General features: G+C 38.3%; 1 protein-coding gene across 7 annotated transcripts in view; it reads left to right on the top strand.

Annotated features, from left to right (window-relative positions):
- Positions 1–2,997: 2,997 nt before the first annotated feature.
- Positions 2,998–19,514, top strand: part of LOC106938735 (SRC kinase signaling inhibitor 1-like) — an 87,800-nt gene continuing 71,283 nt past the window's right edge. For 3 of the 7 annotated variants that reach the window (XM_015020894.1, XM_015020887.1, XM_015020881.1), the window contains exon 1: positions 2,998–3,172. In XM_015020894.1, coding sequence (XP_014876380.1) covers positions 3,091–3,172 — 82 coding nt within the window. In that variant the 5' untranslated portion in view covers positions 2,998–3,090. Of the gene's footprint in view, positions 3,350–18,986; positions 19,236–19,514 lie in introns of those variants that run through there. The other 4 variants (XM_015020917.1, XM_015020922.1, XM_015020901.1 and 1 more) reach the window with 3 other exon arrangements.

Here is a 19,514-nt window from a genome sequence, read left to right as displayed (position 1 = left end):
ATGCTACTGACTGCACTCTGGAGTGCAGTAAGCTTAGCATTTTGTTCAAAACTGTGATAATGTTAAACTTTAATCATTATCACAGTCATTAATCATTGTACTAAATTTTCATATTAATCATTGTACTAAATTTTCATATTGCTACATTTACAGACTAAAGCCATAACAAATGCCACTGCCATTTATAGCAGCAGGCATTTGAATAAAACCATCCAGCTTCACACTGGTGATGTGACTCTTACTTCCAGAAAGTTGCTTTTCATCAGCAATTAAACCGGTTTTATATAAGTAGCTACAAGATACAATTGTAGATAATTTATTCAATGTTTCTGTTATATAATTGCCTGATAAATTTGGAACTTTGCCTCATCAAGGAAACAGAGTTGCTTAGTTTTAAAATTTGATATGAGAATTAAGAGTGAATCTTGAGAAAATGTTGTTTAAAAAAAAATCTACATTTCATTAAATCTCTGAAAAAAATCAAGCCGATTACGAAAAATGAAAAGGAGAGAAAAACTTTACTTTTTTCCAACAAAGTCGATGTTCAGTTTATTTACCATATCAATATCTGCGACTACATTGCAGCAAATAGGTGACCTCATTCATTTAATTATCTTTCATTCAGACCATTTTTTTTTCTTAACACGCAAGCTAACTGGATTTGGATGTTATTTTGGTTGGCATCTCGTTGTTGCTGCACAGAAGCCTTCAGTTGTCTTCATTAGCCCAGCTGCTGTCCACTGCCAATGTCCTCTCAGGTGACATGCAGCAGTTTACAAGGACATAGTTCTTTTGAAGTTCTCTGCACCTGTCTCTTCATCTGCTGCAGACTGTTGCTGGTGTTGTGCATGTGAGCTATGCGAGGTTAGAGTAAGTGCACATCAGCATCATCCTGATTCATTATTCACCTCCTCTGGCCAGATGGAGCAAGAGAGCAGCTGCTCCTCCTGACAGCAGTCAACACTGTGTCCATGAATGTGTAATTATCTCATCATCTGGCCGTCTTTTCTGTTTCCGCTCTTTATTTATTCCCTCTTTGCATTTCTTCTGTTTATCTGCTTTGCCTCATTCACTGAGACTTTCCCCCCCCCCCCTTCTTTTTTCACACTTAACTGTAAGTATTCTGAAGTTTTATTGAAGGACACAAACAAAAATTGTTGTTAGAAAGGTAAACAGACGGACTTTCTAATCACATGTGTTGTTTTCCCTATTTGGATCCTCCAATTATGTTTTTCTTACTTCTCCCTCTTTAGGGTGCAATTTCTGTCTTGCAGAGTCGGGAGTTGAAGTGCTAATTATCTCAGCACCTATAGAAGGATGAACAGAATAGTGCCTCAGACTGAACTTTTTAATGTGATTTTAGGGCAGAAAAAATAAGGCTAGCTAAATGTTTACTAATGTATTCTTCTAGTCCTTTTAGTCTGCAATGTGGAGACAGTTGGCAGATTAAAGGCAGACTTTACAGAGGATATTTTTTCACAACAGAAATATCCACCCTCTCAAGTCCCAGTCAGTGCCATCTTTAATTTATTGCATTATTTTATTTACCAGTAAGTCAGTTCAGGTCACCAAGCATCGTTCTGTCCACTTCACTTGTCTGTCAAAGTGTAGCATTGTGCTCATATCTTGTTTGTTTTTTTTCCCCTGGTTTTGTTTTCCAACCATTTTCTTTCTTTCTTGTCCTTGTTTTGTTTGGACGTTGGCATCTGTGTTTGTAGAGTTTAGAGAGCAAAATAATGGGAAGTAATTAAATATTCATGGCTTTTTATTTGAAAATGTTTCTTTAATGGGGATTTCTATGTAGTCTGGAAATTTTTGGAATTTGATTTAAGCCTTCTTCAGGTTGGGAGAAGCTTTTTCTAAAACTAGTGTATGCCAAAAAATGCATTTAATTCCCATTAATTTGTTGTTCATCTGTTCATCCATCCATTGACTTTGATCTGTTAATTCCTCTATTGTTATCCCTTCTTTTGTCCATCTATCCATTTGTTCAGTTTATCTTCCATTCATCCACTAATACCTTTTCCATTCATTCTTTAGTTCATCTTTCTATCAAGTCATATAAAAAAGGTGTTTCAGTGAGGCTTGTTTGATTGAAAGTACCTTTTAAAAATGATCTATAAGCAGGTATTCGACATACTTTTCTCTAAACCCACATTTTTACTGAAATAAATTCACTTTTTAATCATTTATTTTGTTGATTATGACTAATCCTCTGTTCATCTGTTGCTTTGTTCCTCTTTATGTCTGCCCATCTTTCCAGCAGATACAAATCTTTTTCCATCTCTCCATTTTACCTTTTTAAGTTGTCTGGATTTTATTTTGTAGGAGCCTTGTATTTTTTATTTTTATTTTTTAACAAGAATCTTGTAGATGGGTCAGAATTCTTTTCTAAAATAAACTGTGACTGAATGATTCCTTACATCTCCCCCTGTAGATCTCATTACCAGGTGTCATGGTGTGGACGACATACAGCTCCTCTGACCCTGAACAGTCACCGTGACGAGCCCTCTGTGTGTCATTAATTCATGGCCTTCAACTCTGGATTAAATTACAGTCGGCGCTAGGGCAGAAATTACTTTCAACAGTTTCTTTTTGAAGCAGGCAGACGCGCACCCTATTGGAGATTAGCTTAGTCTGCAGTGTTTCATCACACGTGCACAGTCAGCACCATTAAAGGTACCATGGAATTAGTCATTTATTACCATCATTAGATTCGCATTTGCATGTGAGAAACATCTGCAGCTCTTTTTTTTTTCTCTGTGTGTAGACTCCCTTTTATAATTAAATAAATCGCAAAAAAGGCAACAAGTCCAAATAACGATGCCCCGAATACATGCTGCAGTGTGTTTTCCTAACAAAACCTGTGAGAACAAGAGTTAAATCCAATCTGTGTAATGACGAGATCAAAGGCAGCAGGGAGGAGACGCAGGCCCTTTAAGAGAATCGGAACGGGGAGGGCTGTGCATTCATAAAAGATGAGTTTATTCAGTGGCCATGGTAAGACATGGTTAAAAGCGCCTCTGCACTCCAGCGTGCTCTCATCCCCATCACAGACGGAGCATCCCCGTCCTACCGAGCGCTTCACACATGCTGACAAAGCTGCGCCAGAAGCTGGGATATGGATGCTCTCAGAGGAAAGGGATAAGCCTGGACCAAGAGAAGAAACAGAGTAAGAAGGAACAAGAGTAGAGGAGTGCATGGACAGGATATTAGGTGTTGTAAGGAAAAAAAGAAGATAAACTGACGGTGCGGTAAAGGACAGTAAACTGTTTTATCAAGGCGGAGAATGGGCAATTCCTCCTTCCCAGGCATGTCCCCTCTCTCTCCGTCCATTCTGTAGTTGCAGGTATTTCTAACTTGAGTGCCTTTCTTTGACGTGCTGGGAAACTACCTCTGTTAACCACTGTTCCTCCTATTTAGCATGCCGTTGTCTATGCTTGCCAGACACCTTTGCATGTATTCTGAGGGTTAATTCAATGTGACTTTGCTGAGTGAAAGTATATCTTTGTAGTAGAGTCATCTGCAGCAGGGCACTCTGCAGTGCATGAATTTAAAAATTAGGGCAGAATCTTATAGCAAGTTCTTTTTCTTCCTCCACTGCTTTGGATGAGGATGAAGCTGAGTTATACTCCACTCTAATCAGTTTTAAAGTACTGCAGTCTATCTGAAATGCTGGCAAAGTGTCTATAAAACGTGTTTCAGAGCGGATATCATCAGGACTGAGTATCTGAGGACGGGGGTGTGAGTGGTGGTGTGGGTTGTGTCTGGAGAGCCTGTTTACTGCCTGTGTGGATGGGAGACTGTTGATGTTCTGGCTCTCTGAGTCGACATCTGGGCTAGTGTGAAAGGGAGCTATTGATGGATTTTTCTAAAGGCTGCTGTTGGTTAGACAGGAAGAGATGGAAAATGCTGCAGCTAGAGATGGCTGAGTATTACTGCTGCGGTTTAGAAATGCAGAGGCACACTTTTGTAGGCAGTCGGAAAAAATGCAAACGCGGAAAGAAAATATATTTCCTCAAAATGGTTTTATTAGATTTAGTGTATTCTTGTATTTTATGTGCAAAATTCACATGCATGCATGCTTGGACTGCTGTTTGGTCTTTTCTCAGATTTTACTGCACAGCTACAGCAATAAACTAATGCTTCATGTTAAGGTCTTCAGATTTTGTTTATTCACGTCTCTCTTAATGCCCCACCACAGAATGGGAGAAGTATATCACCTTGGTCCTTTTCTTTTTGAACTGCTTTGATGTGAATGTGATGATTTTTCCCCTTCGATGACCCAGTTTCAAGCTTCAGCTGTTTGTTTAATAGCCACACATTTCACTAAAATGTGACTAAAATTCAAAATTCCTTGCAGCCTTTTTCCAGTGATGTATTGCATCACTGTGACTGCATGATAGTGTTCAAGTAAATATTGTGATTTTTATTTATTTTTTTTTTATTGCTGAATATCTCAAATAATTCTTTAATCATATTCAAATATATAGATATTCATTAACAAGCCCATGGAACTAACAGTGAAAAAATGTTCAAAGTCACAGGCAACAAAAGGCTTAATCAGTTTTTTAGAGTTTGCAAACATCAGTTAAAAATTGTCACTATAAATCATTATTCTTGCGTTGCTTGTACTGTAAATTTATTTTTTTGCAATATTAATATAAACCTTTTCCAGGGGTGCCAATAAACGTGGCGCTCACTTGTACATTGGGTGTAATTGAAAACCATCTTCAGATGGAAGGAGAAGAAACCTTCCCTGTAGGGTGAGGTATTATCAGCCGTGTGGTTTAATCTCCCAGAAAAAAGATCCTTATCTTTGTGATTTAAATTTAATTATAATGCATGAGCAGTCGAGCTGGTGCTGCCGCTGATTTTAGGGCTGGCTGAGGCTAAAATGGAGGCCAAACACTCTTTAATCAGCGCTGATTTACATGATACCCTCCACCCCTTCCCTGCTCGCTGCACAAATCTGTCAGAAGATGAAGGGTCTTATCTCTCAGAAGTATTGGTGGATATGGTGTTTAAAAATGGATTTGTTGTAAAATTCAGCATTGTCGATATCAGAGCCGTCACATTTTGCATTCTCTCGCTCAGAAATCACTGAGAGGATTAAATATGAAGCTTGTGGTTTAAACAGCCACTTCTCTTGAACATTTCAAACTTATCTCTTTCTGCCTCATGAGTGCATGAGTCATGTCAGCTCCTTGACACGCCGGCACCCTCCTTACCTTCCCTGGAGGGTGTGTGTGAGGGGCGGACGAGCAGGAGGTGGTGGTTAACAAAGCTTTCACAAATCTCCAGTGACTGAGGAGCAGAAGCAAAGGAAGAGAGACTTGTTAGAGGATCTGTCAAGAGAGCCGAGGAGCAGTGGTTTTCCCATGTCAGCCTGATCAAACATCTGGAAGGATATAGACAGAAAGATGAATGGCAGACCGAGGAAGCTGCTGAGTAAATGATGCCGAGTTTATGGGACTGATTGATGCAGTCGCCACTGGCTGAGGAGAAGTGATTCTGGAATATCTTTTTTTTTTTTTTTTTTTTAAATGTATTGGCTTTGGATGTTGCATCTTTTCCTTTTATCTTAGGCATGCTTATTCTAAGCCTTTGGTGCCAACGAGAGACATTTTGTTTTTGGATTCAGAAGATATCATTAGTCTACTAAATTGTGGAAGCAAAAACTTGGAGAAAAGCGGCTTCACTACGACAAATGCAGCGTCTTCCAATCTCAAATCTTTTGTACTTTCCTAATGCTTTTCATCTTGTATGAGGAAATATATGCAGTGGTGAGAAGAAAACAAACTCTTTCTGTAATGATTCAGCTTATGTAGTAGTTGATCCTGTTTTATCCTTTAATGGACACTATTGAATGTTACTGACCAGTATTCTGCTAATGTGTGCCTTTTGGCAGGATTCTGACACTCATTGAAAACTCCTGCATTAACGATGGTTATTTGTATAAAAGGAAACTTTTTTTATATGCATGAATAAAAACATGCACGGTAATTATGCTTGACTAATCATGCTGGACTGGTGCAAACCAGGTCAGATGTATTCAAATGTTTATTTTTTTTGTCTGAATTGTGATTTATTGTCATTAATGTGGTTTATTGTGCTGAATGAGTAGATAATAGAAATCATAAATGAAGTACAGAAAATTAATAATAATGATAAAGATACATCTGCATAATTTAGCACACATTAGGTGCTTATTGGACTTAGCTGTTTTTGAACTCTGTGCTTTATTTTATTTTTTTTCCAATAGCTATTTAGGGAGAGAGTCATTCAGCCTTGAACTCCTTTACAATAGTGTCAGCAGGATTTCTGAAAGGATTTTCTTGTAATTTAATGGCTTCAGTAGTTTTAAAAACTGCTTTGATGAATGTAAAGTGGTATGAAAGTGTTTGCACACTTCCTATATTTTTTTTCTCTGAAAAAGAAAAAAAAATGTATAAGAAATTAAGAAGGGGGGGAAACGCTTCTTCACAGCCCTATATGAAAAATAAAAATTGGTAGCATCTAGTTAACTGAACTGTGGCTTTAAATTGAGGCATTCAAGTATCTTGGAGTGTTTTATTGGAGGGAATTGAACTAAGGAGAACAATGAGAGAATCCTATGGTGTGGATGCTGTATTGAGGGTTTATGGTTAACAGAGATGCGAGTTGAAAGGTGAAAGCATTGCTTTGTCATTCTGTTAGCCATCATCTGTGAGCATCAAAAGTCTCGCATAATACTAAGATCATTGTTTAATACCGAGATAATTGTGGTAACTGACCAATGTTTTTCTAATACTACTGGGTAAATAAAAATTTGCATTTGTTTCTGGCACATTGTCTTAAGTTTTTTTTTTTCTTTTTCTTTTAAATCAGAAGTCACAACAACTTGCTTCCAAATTGCTTTGTATGAGGACTGTATGTTGTTTTGTGTCTGTGTATGGTGCACGCATCAGTAGAGTTTAGTAGTTGCACTGGTTGACTGTCTGCTTTTTTGTAACAATGTATTTCAAAGTGCTCTAAAGTGTAGCAGTACTCCAATCCAGGTGAATAAAATATCTTTAGATGCTCTGTAAGGGTTAAGTATGAAGTGCTGCTGTTCCACTGCCATGTGTGAGCAGCTGACTGTAGGACCTCTTTAAAAAAGACTCCTGGTTAGCCAGGTTATGTTTGTTTTCCCTTGTTTACCACTAAGATGCAGGCTTGACGTGGCATTTCACCTGCTTATGTTAATGTGCAGAAGCTCCAATCCATTTGACTTACCCATGTTTAATTGTGTAGGTAATGTTAATAACCAGACGGAGCCATTCACAATGCATATTTCTTTATTGCTGGTCTCTTCTGCTCAGTGGTGGGTGTTCATGCTACTGGGCAATTGCACAGAATAGCTCTACAATTGTGCTGAGTGAAATGAGCATATCTGACTTGGAAAAGAAAATTATCCATACAGCATTTCACCTCTTCAAAACACTACACCAAAGTATAATGTGTTTATAGAAGATCTGATGCAAAATTATCCAGTGGTGTTGGCAATTTGATAGGATTACAGAACCAATTGTTGTCTAGAAATGGATGGGAATTATGATCTAATTATTTGAAGAAAAAAGTCATAACCCAAGACTAGTAGCTATGGGATGGATGAAGAAGAGAATTAAACCATTTTGGTTCACCATGAAAAAAAAGATGACTGTGTCAACCATGTTATTTCACTTAGCCTTTTCAAAATTAAAATCTTGGTCCCAATCATGCTGTAATGAGATTTTTGCTGCAGCCTGGAAATCCTGTTGACTTTGTGTGGAGAAAAATCTGTTTCTTTTCTTTGTCTGAGTCACACTTAAAAGGTTTCTTTGAAGCAGATCTGAAGTTCCCTGTTGTGAATATTGTTTTGAAGATTCCTAGCACGTTGTCTCCCTGAGCCAATCAACGTTTCAGGCTGCAGCTTTCAGATTTCCACATTTCAGTTGGCTGTGGGTAAGTCTGGGAGCAGGAGGTTTCTTTTTGTACAGGCGCTCGGCAATTCGCCGTCATTTTCATCATTCTTTTGTAGTCCTGTGAAAGAAGTTTCTGGGACATTTAAAAACATGTTTTTCTCCACCACAGAAGGCAAAACCTTTCATAGGCTTTGTTGCAGCCTTCAGTCTGTGAAGGGAGGTGTTAGGAATTGTCTTAGGAATGAGCATTTTGCAGTGTGCGAGGTTACTTCAAGGTCTTTCTGCTGTTGCCACATATCAAGGTACTTTCACTGTTCTGAGATGTTTAACTTCACATTTTATTTAGAGTGGATGATAGCTGTTTTTCTTTTGGTTCTATTATTTTATTTTTACATTTTAAGATATTTTTTTACTCCAATAGAGGGCAACCTTCAGATGGCATTACTGTCACCAGGGCTCAGGAAGCAGAAAATATTCTGCCCTGACATACTTCTGAAGGTAAAGACTTTGTGTAAATAAACACCTTCAGTGTGTATTTTACATTTGTGGAAACCACAAACTCTCTTCCTGAAAGCCAAATCCTGTTTGCTAAATCACCAGCATTGTAATTCAAGGATTAGGGCTGCTGTTTTTAAACCAGTTACCCTCAAATAGACTGGAAGTGTGACAGAGTCTTTCTACTGCTACAGTGCCTCGCAAAAGTGATTATACTTGTTGACCTCTTCTGTTTACATTGATATTCAAACATGTATTTATGGGATGGAACGGTATTATGAAGCAGTTTTGGATTTTGTTATTGGTGGCTCTTTCTTGTATGTGAAAGAAAGCTTCAGGTCTACCCCAAGAAATCAGATCATGTGATAAAAAAATCGCTTTTGTTCCCCTGGAAACTGTAATGGTAATGGAGACTACATACTGGAAGGTGATCCGAGTAAATAAATCCTCCTGTATCATTCTTTACACCCAGATTGTCTTCTTAATTGCAGATTTTCTCTTTATGCTTTGTCATCTGGTCTGTTGGACTGAAACACATTGTGGTTTTAGTTAATTACTTGCTGCCTTTGTAAACTACATTTGTTTGTGCAAAAGATTAGGAAGACTTGGGATATGCAAAAATGGTGATGAATGTTGGGATGACAGTGTAACTTAACTAAAGATCATTGTGATCTTATTGCTTTTGGGTTTGTTGAAAACATGGGCTCCAATTAATGGCTAAATCATTCTATTTATCTTTATCCCAACAACATAGTTTTAAAGTAAAACGTTGTATGTGGAAATATCTTCTGTTTTTAATCAAGTTTTAGTTTACATGTTAGTTTTATAATCCCATCCGAAAGCAATTTCTGATAAAATAAACATCACAAAGTCTATAACCAACTTTCAGTGCAGATGTCATTATGGAGGAAAACCACTTTAAGGAAAATATAAACTCATTAGATTAATAAAATGATCTAAAATATAGTCTTTTCAGACTGTGGACACAGAGCTTGATTTTTAAAACCTGGCAGCAAATTGTGGCTGACAAAGTTATAGACGGAAGCACCAATCAGAAGTTCAGTTTTAATCAGAAACTTTGATATGCATCAGTTAAAAATGCCTTGATCTTGACCTCAATTCAATGTCGGGGATTGGATCAGGAAATCCCTCATCTCTACATTTATTTGCATCTTGAGTTCCATGAAACTTTTTGACAAGATTTTCCATTAATCTTTTGAAAATCAGGCTTCTGTGATTAAAATCTTCACGACCGACCCAAAAATTCTCAGAGGTTTTAAGGTCAGGGCAGATGTGTGATTCTTCCTGAAGCAATCTTTGACAGTTTGAGCCAAATGAATCCTGGCGTCGACATTTAATGTTTGATCATTGCTCAAAAGCCTCACATAAATTAAAGAAGAAGCTGCTCGCTACCTTGGTTCAGATTAAATAGGTTGCTGCCATCTAAGACATGTTAATCACAGCTGAACATTTTTGTTTATTTGATGCTCTTCCCCAAATGCTTTCAAAGAAATGTTGAATTTGAACTGAAATACAGACTTTATTTCGCAGAGTATAGCTAAGATGTATAATTGCAGTAATTTGCAGTCTTGAAATGATGGAAATCTATTCAGAAATTTGACATTAAATTATAGGCAATAATCTTCAACCCATACTGACATCTTCAAAAACGAAATAAACACCACACCATATGAAGCAAGCAACACTTGAGAACGTTTCCTGCTGCATTGCATCACCTGTTTTTCCAGCACTGTGCTGTGGTTGAGTCCTTGATGACCAGCAGTATTGGATCTGTAAAGTTCTGTCTGTCTTGATAGTTTGGGATCTCCTGTTTCAATTTTTTTTCTTAACCAGATCTTCTTTTCACTAAGGGACAGGTATATACTATAGGTGGATGTGTGCAGCACCCATGCTGTAAGGGCTTATATCTATCCCTGATCACGTAGCATAAGCTTTCACTGTGATCCTTAAAAAGAAAACTAACTGCTCCACTACAGTATCGATTAAATTGACAGTAAACGGCATGCGACAAGTTGCTCCTCTGGTGATTAGATAGAAGGAACAAATGACAGGGCTCAGATGAAGGGTCAGTTCTTTGGAGTAGCAGAGTATCTGAAAAGAGGAAGTGATGTGGAAATCATGGAAATGAGTAATGAATGTATTACAGGGGAGGGGCTAGGTTTTACTTAGGACTGTTGCAGCGCTGCTGTTGGAGGAAGTACAACAATGTGAATGGGTCAGTTTATATTGACTTTGACAGCGAGTATCTTTAAATAAGTCCCTTTTTTTTCCTAGTGTGAATTGCGTTGATATTTTTTGACAACCCTATTTAAAACTCTGGGGAAATTGACAAGGTGTGGACACATTTATTCAGGACAAGTGAACTTCTGAATTTGATATTAATACATTTCTAACAAATTGTCTCGTGATATTTAGCAAATATAAAATACAGTACAGACCAAAGGTTTGGACACACCTACTCATTCAATGAGTTTCCTTTATTTTCATGACTGTTGACATTGTAGATTCACACTGAAGGCATCAAAACTATGAATGTGGAAAAATGTACTAAACAAAAAAGTGTAAAACAACTGAAAATATGGCTTATATTCTAGTTTCTTCAAAGTAGCAACATTTTGCTGTGATTACCGCTTTGCACACTCTCTGCATTCTCTTGATGAGTTTCAAGAGGTCGTCACCTGAAATGGTTTTCACTTGGTGTGCCCTGTCAGGTTAATAAGTGGGATTTCTTGCCTTATAAATGGGATTGGGACCATCAGTTGTGTTGAGCAGAAGTCATGTGGACACACAGCTGATAGTCCTACTGAATAGTGTTAGAATTTGTATTATGGCGAGACAAAGGCAGTTAAGTAAAGAAAAACGACTAGTCATCATTACTTTAAGAAATGAAGGTCAGTCAGTCCGAAAAATTGGGAAAACTCTGAAAGTGATCCCAAGTGCAGTCAAAGAAACTGGCTCACATGAGGACCGCCCCAGGAAAGGAAGACCAGGAGTCACCTCTGCTGCGGAGGATAAGTTCATCCGAGTCACCAGCCTCAGAAATCACAGGTTAACAGCAGCTCAGATTAGAGACCAGGTCAATGCCACACAGAGACACATCTCTGCAACAACTGTTAAGAGGAGACTGTGTGAATCAGGCATTCATGGTAGAATAGCTGCTAGGAAACCACTGCTAAGGACAGTCAACAAGCAGAACAGACTTGTTTGGGCTAAAGAACACAAGGAATGGACATTAGACCAGTGGACATCTGTGCTTTGGTCTGATGGGTCCAAATTTGAGATCTTTGGTTCCAACCACCGTGTCTTATTGCGACGCAGAAAAGGTGAACGGATGGACTCTACATGCCTGGTTCCCACCGTGAAGCATGGAGGAGGAGGTGTGATGGTGTGTGGGGGGGGCTTTGCTGGTGACACTGTTGGGGATTTATTCAAATTTGAAGGCATACTGAACCAGCATGGCTACCACAGCATTTTGCAGCTGCATGCTATTCCATCTGGTTTGCGTTTAGTTGGACCATCATTTATTTTTCAACAGGACAATGACCCCAAACACACCTCCGGGCTGTGTAAGGGCTATTCGACCAAGAAGGAGAGAGATGGGGTGCTGCGCCAGATGACCTGGCCTCCACAGTCACCGGACCTGAACCCAATTGAGATGGTTTGGGGTGAGCTGGACCACAGAGTGAAGGCAAAAGGGCCAACAAGTGTTAAGCATCTCTGGGAACTCCTTCAAGACTGTTGGAAGACCATTTCAGGTGACGACCTCTTGAAACTCATCAAGAGAACGCCAAGAGTGTGCGAAGCAGTAATCAAAGCAAAAGGTGGCTACTTTGAAGAACCTAGAATATAAGGCGTATTTTCAGTTTCACACATTTTGGTTAAATATATAATTCCACATGTGTTGAGTTTTGATGCCTTCAGTGTGAATCTACAATTTTCATAGTCATGAAAATGAAGAAAACTCTTTGAATGAAAAGGTGTCCAAACTTTTGGTCTGTACTGTAACTTTGATAAATCTGAGTCACTTAAAACAACTTTAGATTTAGAAAAAAAAAAAAAAAAATTGGTGAATGTAAACTTCTGGTTTCAACTGTAAGTACTAAGTTTCACTAACATCTCTCTTCAACTTAGATATTGCTTATGGATTAAGATGTAATTAGCTGTAGTTCTTCAGAAAGATCTTTTTCCAAAGTTCAAAAGTAAAACGACAAAAGTTGATCATTCATGCTTTCTGCTTCTTTGTTCACATTTTTATGTTCTGTCTTGTTTCCCAAAGCCTATAGCTAAGTTCACTATAGTGAACAGAGTTAAAAACATTCACTTTTCTATCCGCATGGAGTAAATCAATAAAGATGATCCGCGATTTATAATTTCCCTCAAAGGAACACGAAGCCAGGTTTCACAGTTCCAGATTGAGTTCAGTTATTCATTTCCTTTGTCATAATGTCACGAAATGAAATGCATTAGTTTTTAAAATTAAACCTACAGTTTGGCTGTAGCAAATTGTACTTTAAGAAACATGAAGTATGCTAAAATAAGGAAAAAATGTAGAATGTGATGTTGCAGATCACTGGTGCTGTTTTAGGTGTCTGCTGACGACTTTCATTCTTTCGGTTTTCAAACCTTTTTCATGCTGTTAAACGTTACTCTTTCAGGTAAAGAACAAAGTTGATCAGTTACCTTAAAATCGAAGTTGATCAGTTACCTTCAGTTTTTTTTTCTTCAGTTTTTAATGTCAAGTGTGAGTGGTTTTTAAACGCAGTTTCTTTTTTGGTGAATGATGAAAGGTTGTAAACACTAATTCTTGCTGTAAATGTTTTATTTATGAGATGACTTATTTTATGCCAAAGTGAAGTAAGATGAGTGTTACAGCCTCAGCTGCATGTCATGAATAATGATCTTCGCTTTGACTTTTTCAGCACTTGGCTTGACATTTTTTTTTTTTTTAAATGTAAATCTTTAACTTTTTTTGCCCCTTATATGCATAAGCAGAAAGTCCTTCAACTCTAAGGAGCATGACCGTTATAACTTATAAAGGGATTAGAATGGTTAGCATGTTCCTTTTTTAAAGTGGATGTAGTCTCCTACTCCTTTAGTTGCTTACACAAACGGAAAATAAAAATGATGATTCTGCTCTGCTTTATTTTCTGAAAGCAGATTCAAGGGTAATTTCCATCTATGCGGACTGTTGAATTGCATAAAAGAAACAAAACGACCTGCATGATCTCTAGTTCTCAAATTTCTGAGTCTAGGATCAATTATCTCAGTTTAACCATTTAATATTCTACATTACAGAACAAATTTCAGCCCTATAAAAATAATCTGAAACTACATGATTCTGATGTTTCCCTACTTTTATTTGTTTTAATTTACATCATCATGATTCCCATCCATCCCCATCAATGGAAATGATAAGTTTACTGACATGAACATAATAGACAATTTCTTATTTTCAGGTTGCGCCAAGTTAACTTTGCCTTGATGTGATCGAGAACAAATTCACTTTACAAAACATTTGTTACTTCAAAACTAACTACAATTAACTCTTGGGGGGAGAAAAGCTAGGCTTGTTCCCAGCTAGATAAATATTCTTTCTTAAATAAAAATAACTGCTCTGTTAGTTTATACTGGTGGAGTGTAAATGTCAGAAGTCAGCAGTTTTTCCCCCCTGACCGATTTGTCTCTGGGTTTACAGCAGTTTAAGAAGTAGAAGAAAGTAATTGTGCATTTTATTGTTCTGTTGTTGTTGTCCAGTTCAGAAGTTTAATTCACTGTCTGGGATTTTTTTATGAAGTTGGATACCATTCCTTTTGGTAATTCTAGCAAAAGTTGCATTAAAAAGGTGAGGATCTGTTGTACTTTGTGGTAAGTAACATTATCCTAAACAGTAATGCTTGTGGTTCATATTTAATTATTGAAGTTATCTTCAATAACTTCAATTGAAGATAACTTCTACAAGATCTTCTTCTTGTAGAAGATAACAAGAATATCTTCTTCAATTGAAGTTATTTTCTACAGTTGCATCTGCAAATTAGGAAATTTCATGCTGGTTTTATTTCAGCTACATGCCTCCAGGTTTGATTTTGTTGTTTTTTACTAACAAGTTAATCTTTATCTTCTTACTCTGAACTTTTTTTTGTCCATCTGTGTAGCACAAGCAGGAAGTTGCTCAGCTGACTTCCTGTAACATATTAAGTGATTAGTTTTACTGATCAGCAGATTCCTTAAGTAAACTGGACGTCGACTTTCCTTGCAGTTGCTTACAAATAGAAAATGCTGAAGGAGATTGTGCTCTTTTTTTTTGTGCTCAAAGCAGTTTGTGATATTTTTAGCTGTGTTATCAGTTTTAGCAAAGAGAGGCAGAATGTCCTACCGCGGTCCAAATACAGTATGAATCCAGTTTAGTTAAAAATGTTTACAATGTTAACATGTTTTATGTCCAGTTCGCTATACACAAAAGACGGGCTTATTTCAGATCTGATTATGTTCAACTTAACTAAAAAAAATACTAAACCAATAATAATTCAGTCATATAGTCCAATATTCTGATTCCCTGAAGTCTGATTCCCTCTTAAATAAAATGTAGTACAGTCAACTCAAGCCTTATGCTTGGATATAAGTAGATATAACCAATCTATACACTCCTGTCAAGAAGCCAGGTTTTTATGTCAAAAATATAAGACCCTAGATAAATCATGTAAGAACTTTCCAGCTTTAATACGTCCTGCAACTCGTCAAGTCAGCATTTTCAATTGGATTCAGGGCTAGGGTTTTTTTTATTTTTTTACATTTGGTGATGAGAAATCTTGCAATTAATACCCCTGTTTGCTTTTGTAAAGATAGGAATATTAAGACTTGTGCTCCTCTACCTACAAGAATTCAGTAGGAACCTGGTTGTAGATGTATACACATATATTTTTAAAGATTTTCTTATTTCTCTTTTGAATATTTTAAGCACTGCTGAAATAAGTGCTATACGACAGGAGGGAGGCACAGGAGTGGCGCAGTGGCATGGATAATCCTCGGAAATGTTATTCAGCCTTAAACACACTGGAGAGTCATGATGTGAACATTCTTCCCATTTGATTATGGAACGGCAAGATACAAGATGAAGCCCTGAATGTAATTTATTATAGAAATGAATTATGTTGCCATCTTTTATTGATTTTCATTTTTGCATCTCTAGTGTGTCAGTCTGGTTGTAGCTTGTTTTGGCCTTTTACACAAAAATCCTGTAAAGAAGTGCAGGCTGGTGTGTTAGTGTGTGTAATGGCTAAATGCATCCATGGTCCATTACCTCACTGCTGTACATACTGGATCTTAGTGGCAACAGAACTCTACCAATTCACCTGAAAAGCATTTTTAGAGTCCCTCGCCAAGGCTTTAAAGTGACTGTGGAGTGCAGTAAAATAGCTTATAGCTGCAGGCTTTTAGTGACACCAAGGGTTCCTTACATCAGAATAAGGTTATAGCACAAAAGGAAAGGATCGAAGGAAAACTTAACCTACTTTCTGACTAATTGAGTGAATCATCTGATCATTTCTTTTTCAGGAGATAAGTTGATCCTTAACTACAGGAATGAAGTAGACTGCAACATCACTGCTAAAGTAAAGGATTTGAAACACTGAATTCCACACCCTCGATCCTAACAGACATGCACTATAAAAGACAGGAGCACATAAAATGACAGATACAGTAAATAGAACTCAGTTGCATTTGGTGTGCACTGATGCATATGAACTATGATGCACCATGTTTTGGACAAATCCAGCTTAATTCCACACGTGGGAGAATTTTGGAAACTTCCGGGGAGCAACAAAGGATGCCTTTCTAATTTCAGTCGATATGCTTCATCCAGACCAGTCTGTCTTCTTGTATGTTCATTTCTATTAATAAATTCCCATCATAGGGAGACACTTGACTCAAATATATTGATACCTGCAGTGGTTAATTTCTATAGTGGCCTCATGTTATGAGGCAGCTGATAAATTAGTTGTATAACACCGTTCGATGCTTTGAAATGAATCCTATTGGATCAGAATGTTGTCACGACGCTGAAAAACGGGGAAGAAGAAATGTCTGCAAACAGAGCGTTAGGAAAACATGCCTATAATCCACTGCCATGAAATCTGCAAACAGTCTCGCAGTTGGATTTGTCAGACTACAAACCACACACATACTGTGCCTTCATATGGTGTTGGATGTCATTTCTTTGTGCAGCTCCCACTTTTCTCTGCAGCCTTTAAACAAGGATTTCATAAGGGTGACATGTCTTGCCTATACTCCAAATTTCTGCCACTCGGGCCCCCACCCTACCCGCCCTCAGCCTATCAGAGGCTTTCTGCAACAATATGGGCTTCTTTTCTTCCTCTTCCTTCCATCTCTGTCTACACAATCTGATTGTAGCTGCGTTGAAAGTACCGTTTTCTTCCTATCACAACATCACTTGTTCTTATTTCCTTCTACCCTCCCACCACCCCTGTTTTTATTTTTTATTTTTTTCTGCTCTGTCCACTAAGCAGAAAATGGGTCCAGGCGCCGTTTCAGGCTGTTTATACATATATATTTTCTGCTATCTATCTTTATAATTGACCAGTGAGGGGAAATGTGACTGTGATCAGTGTGATGCTAATACATTCTGCCAATTTGACACACTCATAATCCAGCAAGCTTGAGTTTCCAGCCTACAGCCATCACACGGAGAAGAGTGTGTGTTGTCGTTGGTGCATCGTAGCATCATGGATACACAGAGGAGTGGGAGGGTGGGGGAAACACTCGAGCTAAAATGGGACTCTGGAGTGTTTGAGTGGGAGCAGAGAAAGAGGAAATTGGTCTTAACATGCACAGACGCATGATATAAAGTGAGAGACGTATGGATGGAGAGAGAATGTAACCAAACAGCAGTTGTTCTGTGTGCTGCTGTTTGCTCTGGTTGTGAGAGTAAAATACACCTTGAGGACGAGTAGCAGAGGATCGACTGATTTCTGGCATGAAGGTGTATTTACTGATGACAAAATACCAGAATATAGAAAGTATGACAGAGGTTCTGTATTTTATTTTTTTTAATGTGAACATTCAAACAAGTATTTACACCCTGACAAATTACTTCTTGTTGCTTTTTTTTTGTTACACCTATAGGTCTTACGTCAACCTAAATTTGTCAAAAATGGCAGTTAAATGATTATTCCCATTAATGAAAATTAGCTTTAAAACCAATGGGAGTTTTAGGAAAAAATAATGCTATTGGTATCATCTGGCTGTTGTTCAGTGTGGTGGTGTGTGGATTGTATGATGCAATAAGTGTTGCTCTTGCAGTTTTGTGAAATGCATCTTTTTTTGATACGGTTAAAATAAAGTTTTTATTGAGAAACGTGAGTTTTTTAAAAATTGGTTTTTCTATCAAGTTAATTTATTTTTGCACTTTCAATTTGTGCAATTTTATGCTTAATGAAAATGCAGCTGAAGACGAGTTGAATGGCTGAATTGGCATGTTTAAGGCTGGGCTGTAAAAGTTGACATAATGGATAAAGAAGTTAAGGTTCTCATCAGGTTGCATTTTTTAAGGCTATTTTAATGGGAGGTGAGCTCTGGGGCACAAATGACACTTGCTAGAATATGTACATATATATTTCGCTTTTGTTCTTGGAACTGCTTGGGATCCCTCAGAAGTAGTGTTTCACTTCAGGGAGAGATATCTGGGTTTTGCTCTGGGACTTGTTACCAATACATGCAACCTGATCTCTGATGAGCAGAAATTGATAAGTGGATGGACAGGAATGCATATCAAGCGACCATGTGGCAAGTCATAAATGGTGTGTGGGATTTATTCCTCATCCATAAAACAAAACCAAAAAAAAACCCCAAACTGTTTATTTCCAGTTCTGCTTGAAGAATTATTGCCTTTCTTCCACACACCCCACTATGCTGAGATTACCTTATGCTTTCTAATTTGCCTCCTAAATGAGATAAACTGTGGAGTCTATGTGGCAATGTATAAATTGTCAGAAATGAGATTATTACATAAGGTTGGCAACTATAAGCAGTTCTTCTGTCTCTTAGCACATGCAGCACACAGCCTCCTCAGATACGCTGCCAGACGTTTCCAGATGGGATGAAGGATTGTCTGAGTCACTCTGAACATTTGCATAGCGCTTTGGAAAGCGTTGCCAGAAACGAGAGCACAAAACTTCAAATGTTGACGAAGTCGCTGCGCAAACAGGCATGACTAAAACATGGTGTCAGTACTGAAAATACAGAAAAGGTTTTCTCACATCCTTAGTTAATATGAGGAAACTTGCAAAATGGTACAGGTGGTGTGATTACTCAGAGGAGTCACTGCGACACAAGCGCACACAATGGTTTCATTAGCGCCACAGTGGAAGAGGAGGGAAAACTGTGGTAGCTCTCGTTAAAGGGAGAACCGCTCTCTGCAGCTCTGGTTTCTGGTTTCTTCTGCAAGGTGGAGGTTTGGGGAGGCTAATTCTGCTTGGGGCACATGTGCAGAGTGGAGATACAGCACGAGAGGGAAGTGGAGGGAGAGATAGAGCTGGTTCATTTTCAGCTCGTCCCCGTAGACTGTGGAACGGATTATACTCGCAGAGAGAGAGGGAGGGAGATGCATAGGCACTGTCTTAGCACACACTGAATACCCTGCCTCCAATCCTCTACACTGCACCGTGCACTCACTCCGCTCTCTTTCCTCCATCACACACTACTGTGCAGACACAAACACACCACTGCCATGTAGAATCTCGGCCAGAAGGGGACACCAACCTGCCCGGGACCAGGAGCCAGGTATGCCTCATCCATCTATTCATCGGTTCATACTTACTTCGGTTCATTTCTGCTTAAAAAAGAATCACAAGGCACTTGGTGAATTCCTTTCTTTCTTTTTTTTGGGGGGGGGGGTCGTTGCTTTAGGGATCCAGCACTTCGCCCTCTGCAGAATATTCTTGCTGTCTGCATGCACCAAGATTATCCTGCTTCTTTGCACAGCCCCCAGAGAACTCCCCCCCCCCCCCCACCGCAATAAAAAAAAAAATAGGAGAGGGGAAGGGAGGCACCCAAAGAAGT

This window comes from Poecilia latipinna, unplaced genomic scaffold (assembly GCF_001443285.1).
Source record: "Poecilia latipinna isolate Pla-1442-1.1 unplaced genomic scaffold, P_latipinna-1.0 Scaffold84, whole genome shotgun sequence".
Classification (NCBI taxonomy): domain Eukaryota; kingdom Metazoa; phylum Chordata; class Actinopteri; order Cyprinodontiformes; family Poeciliidae; genus Poecilia; species Poecilia latipinna.
Note: the sequence above shows the minus strand (reverse complement) of the source record. Positions and strands in the feature narration are given on the sequence as shown.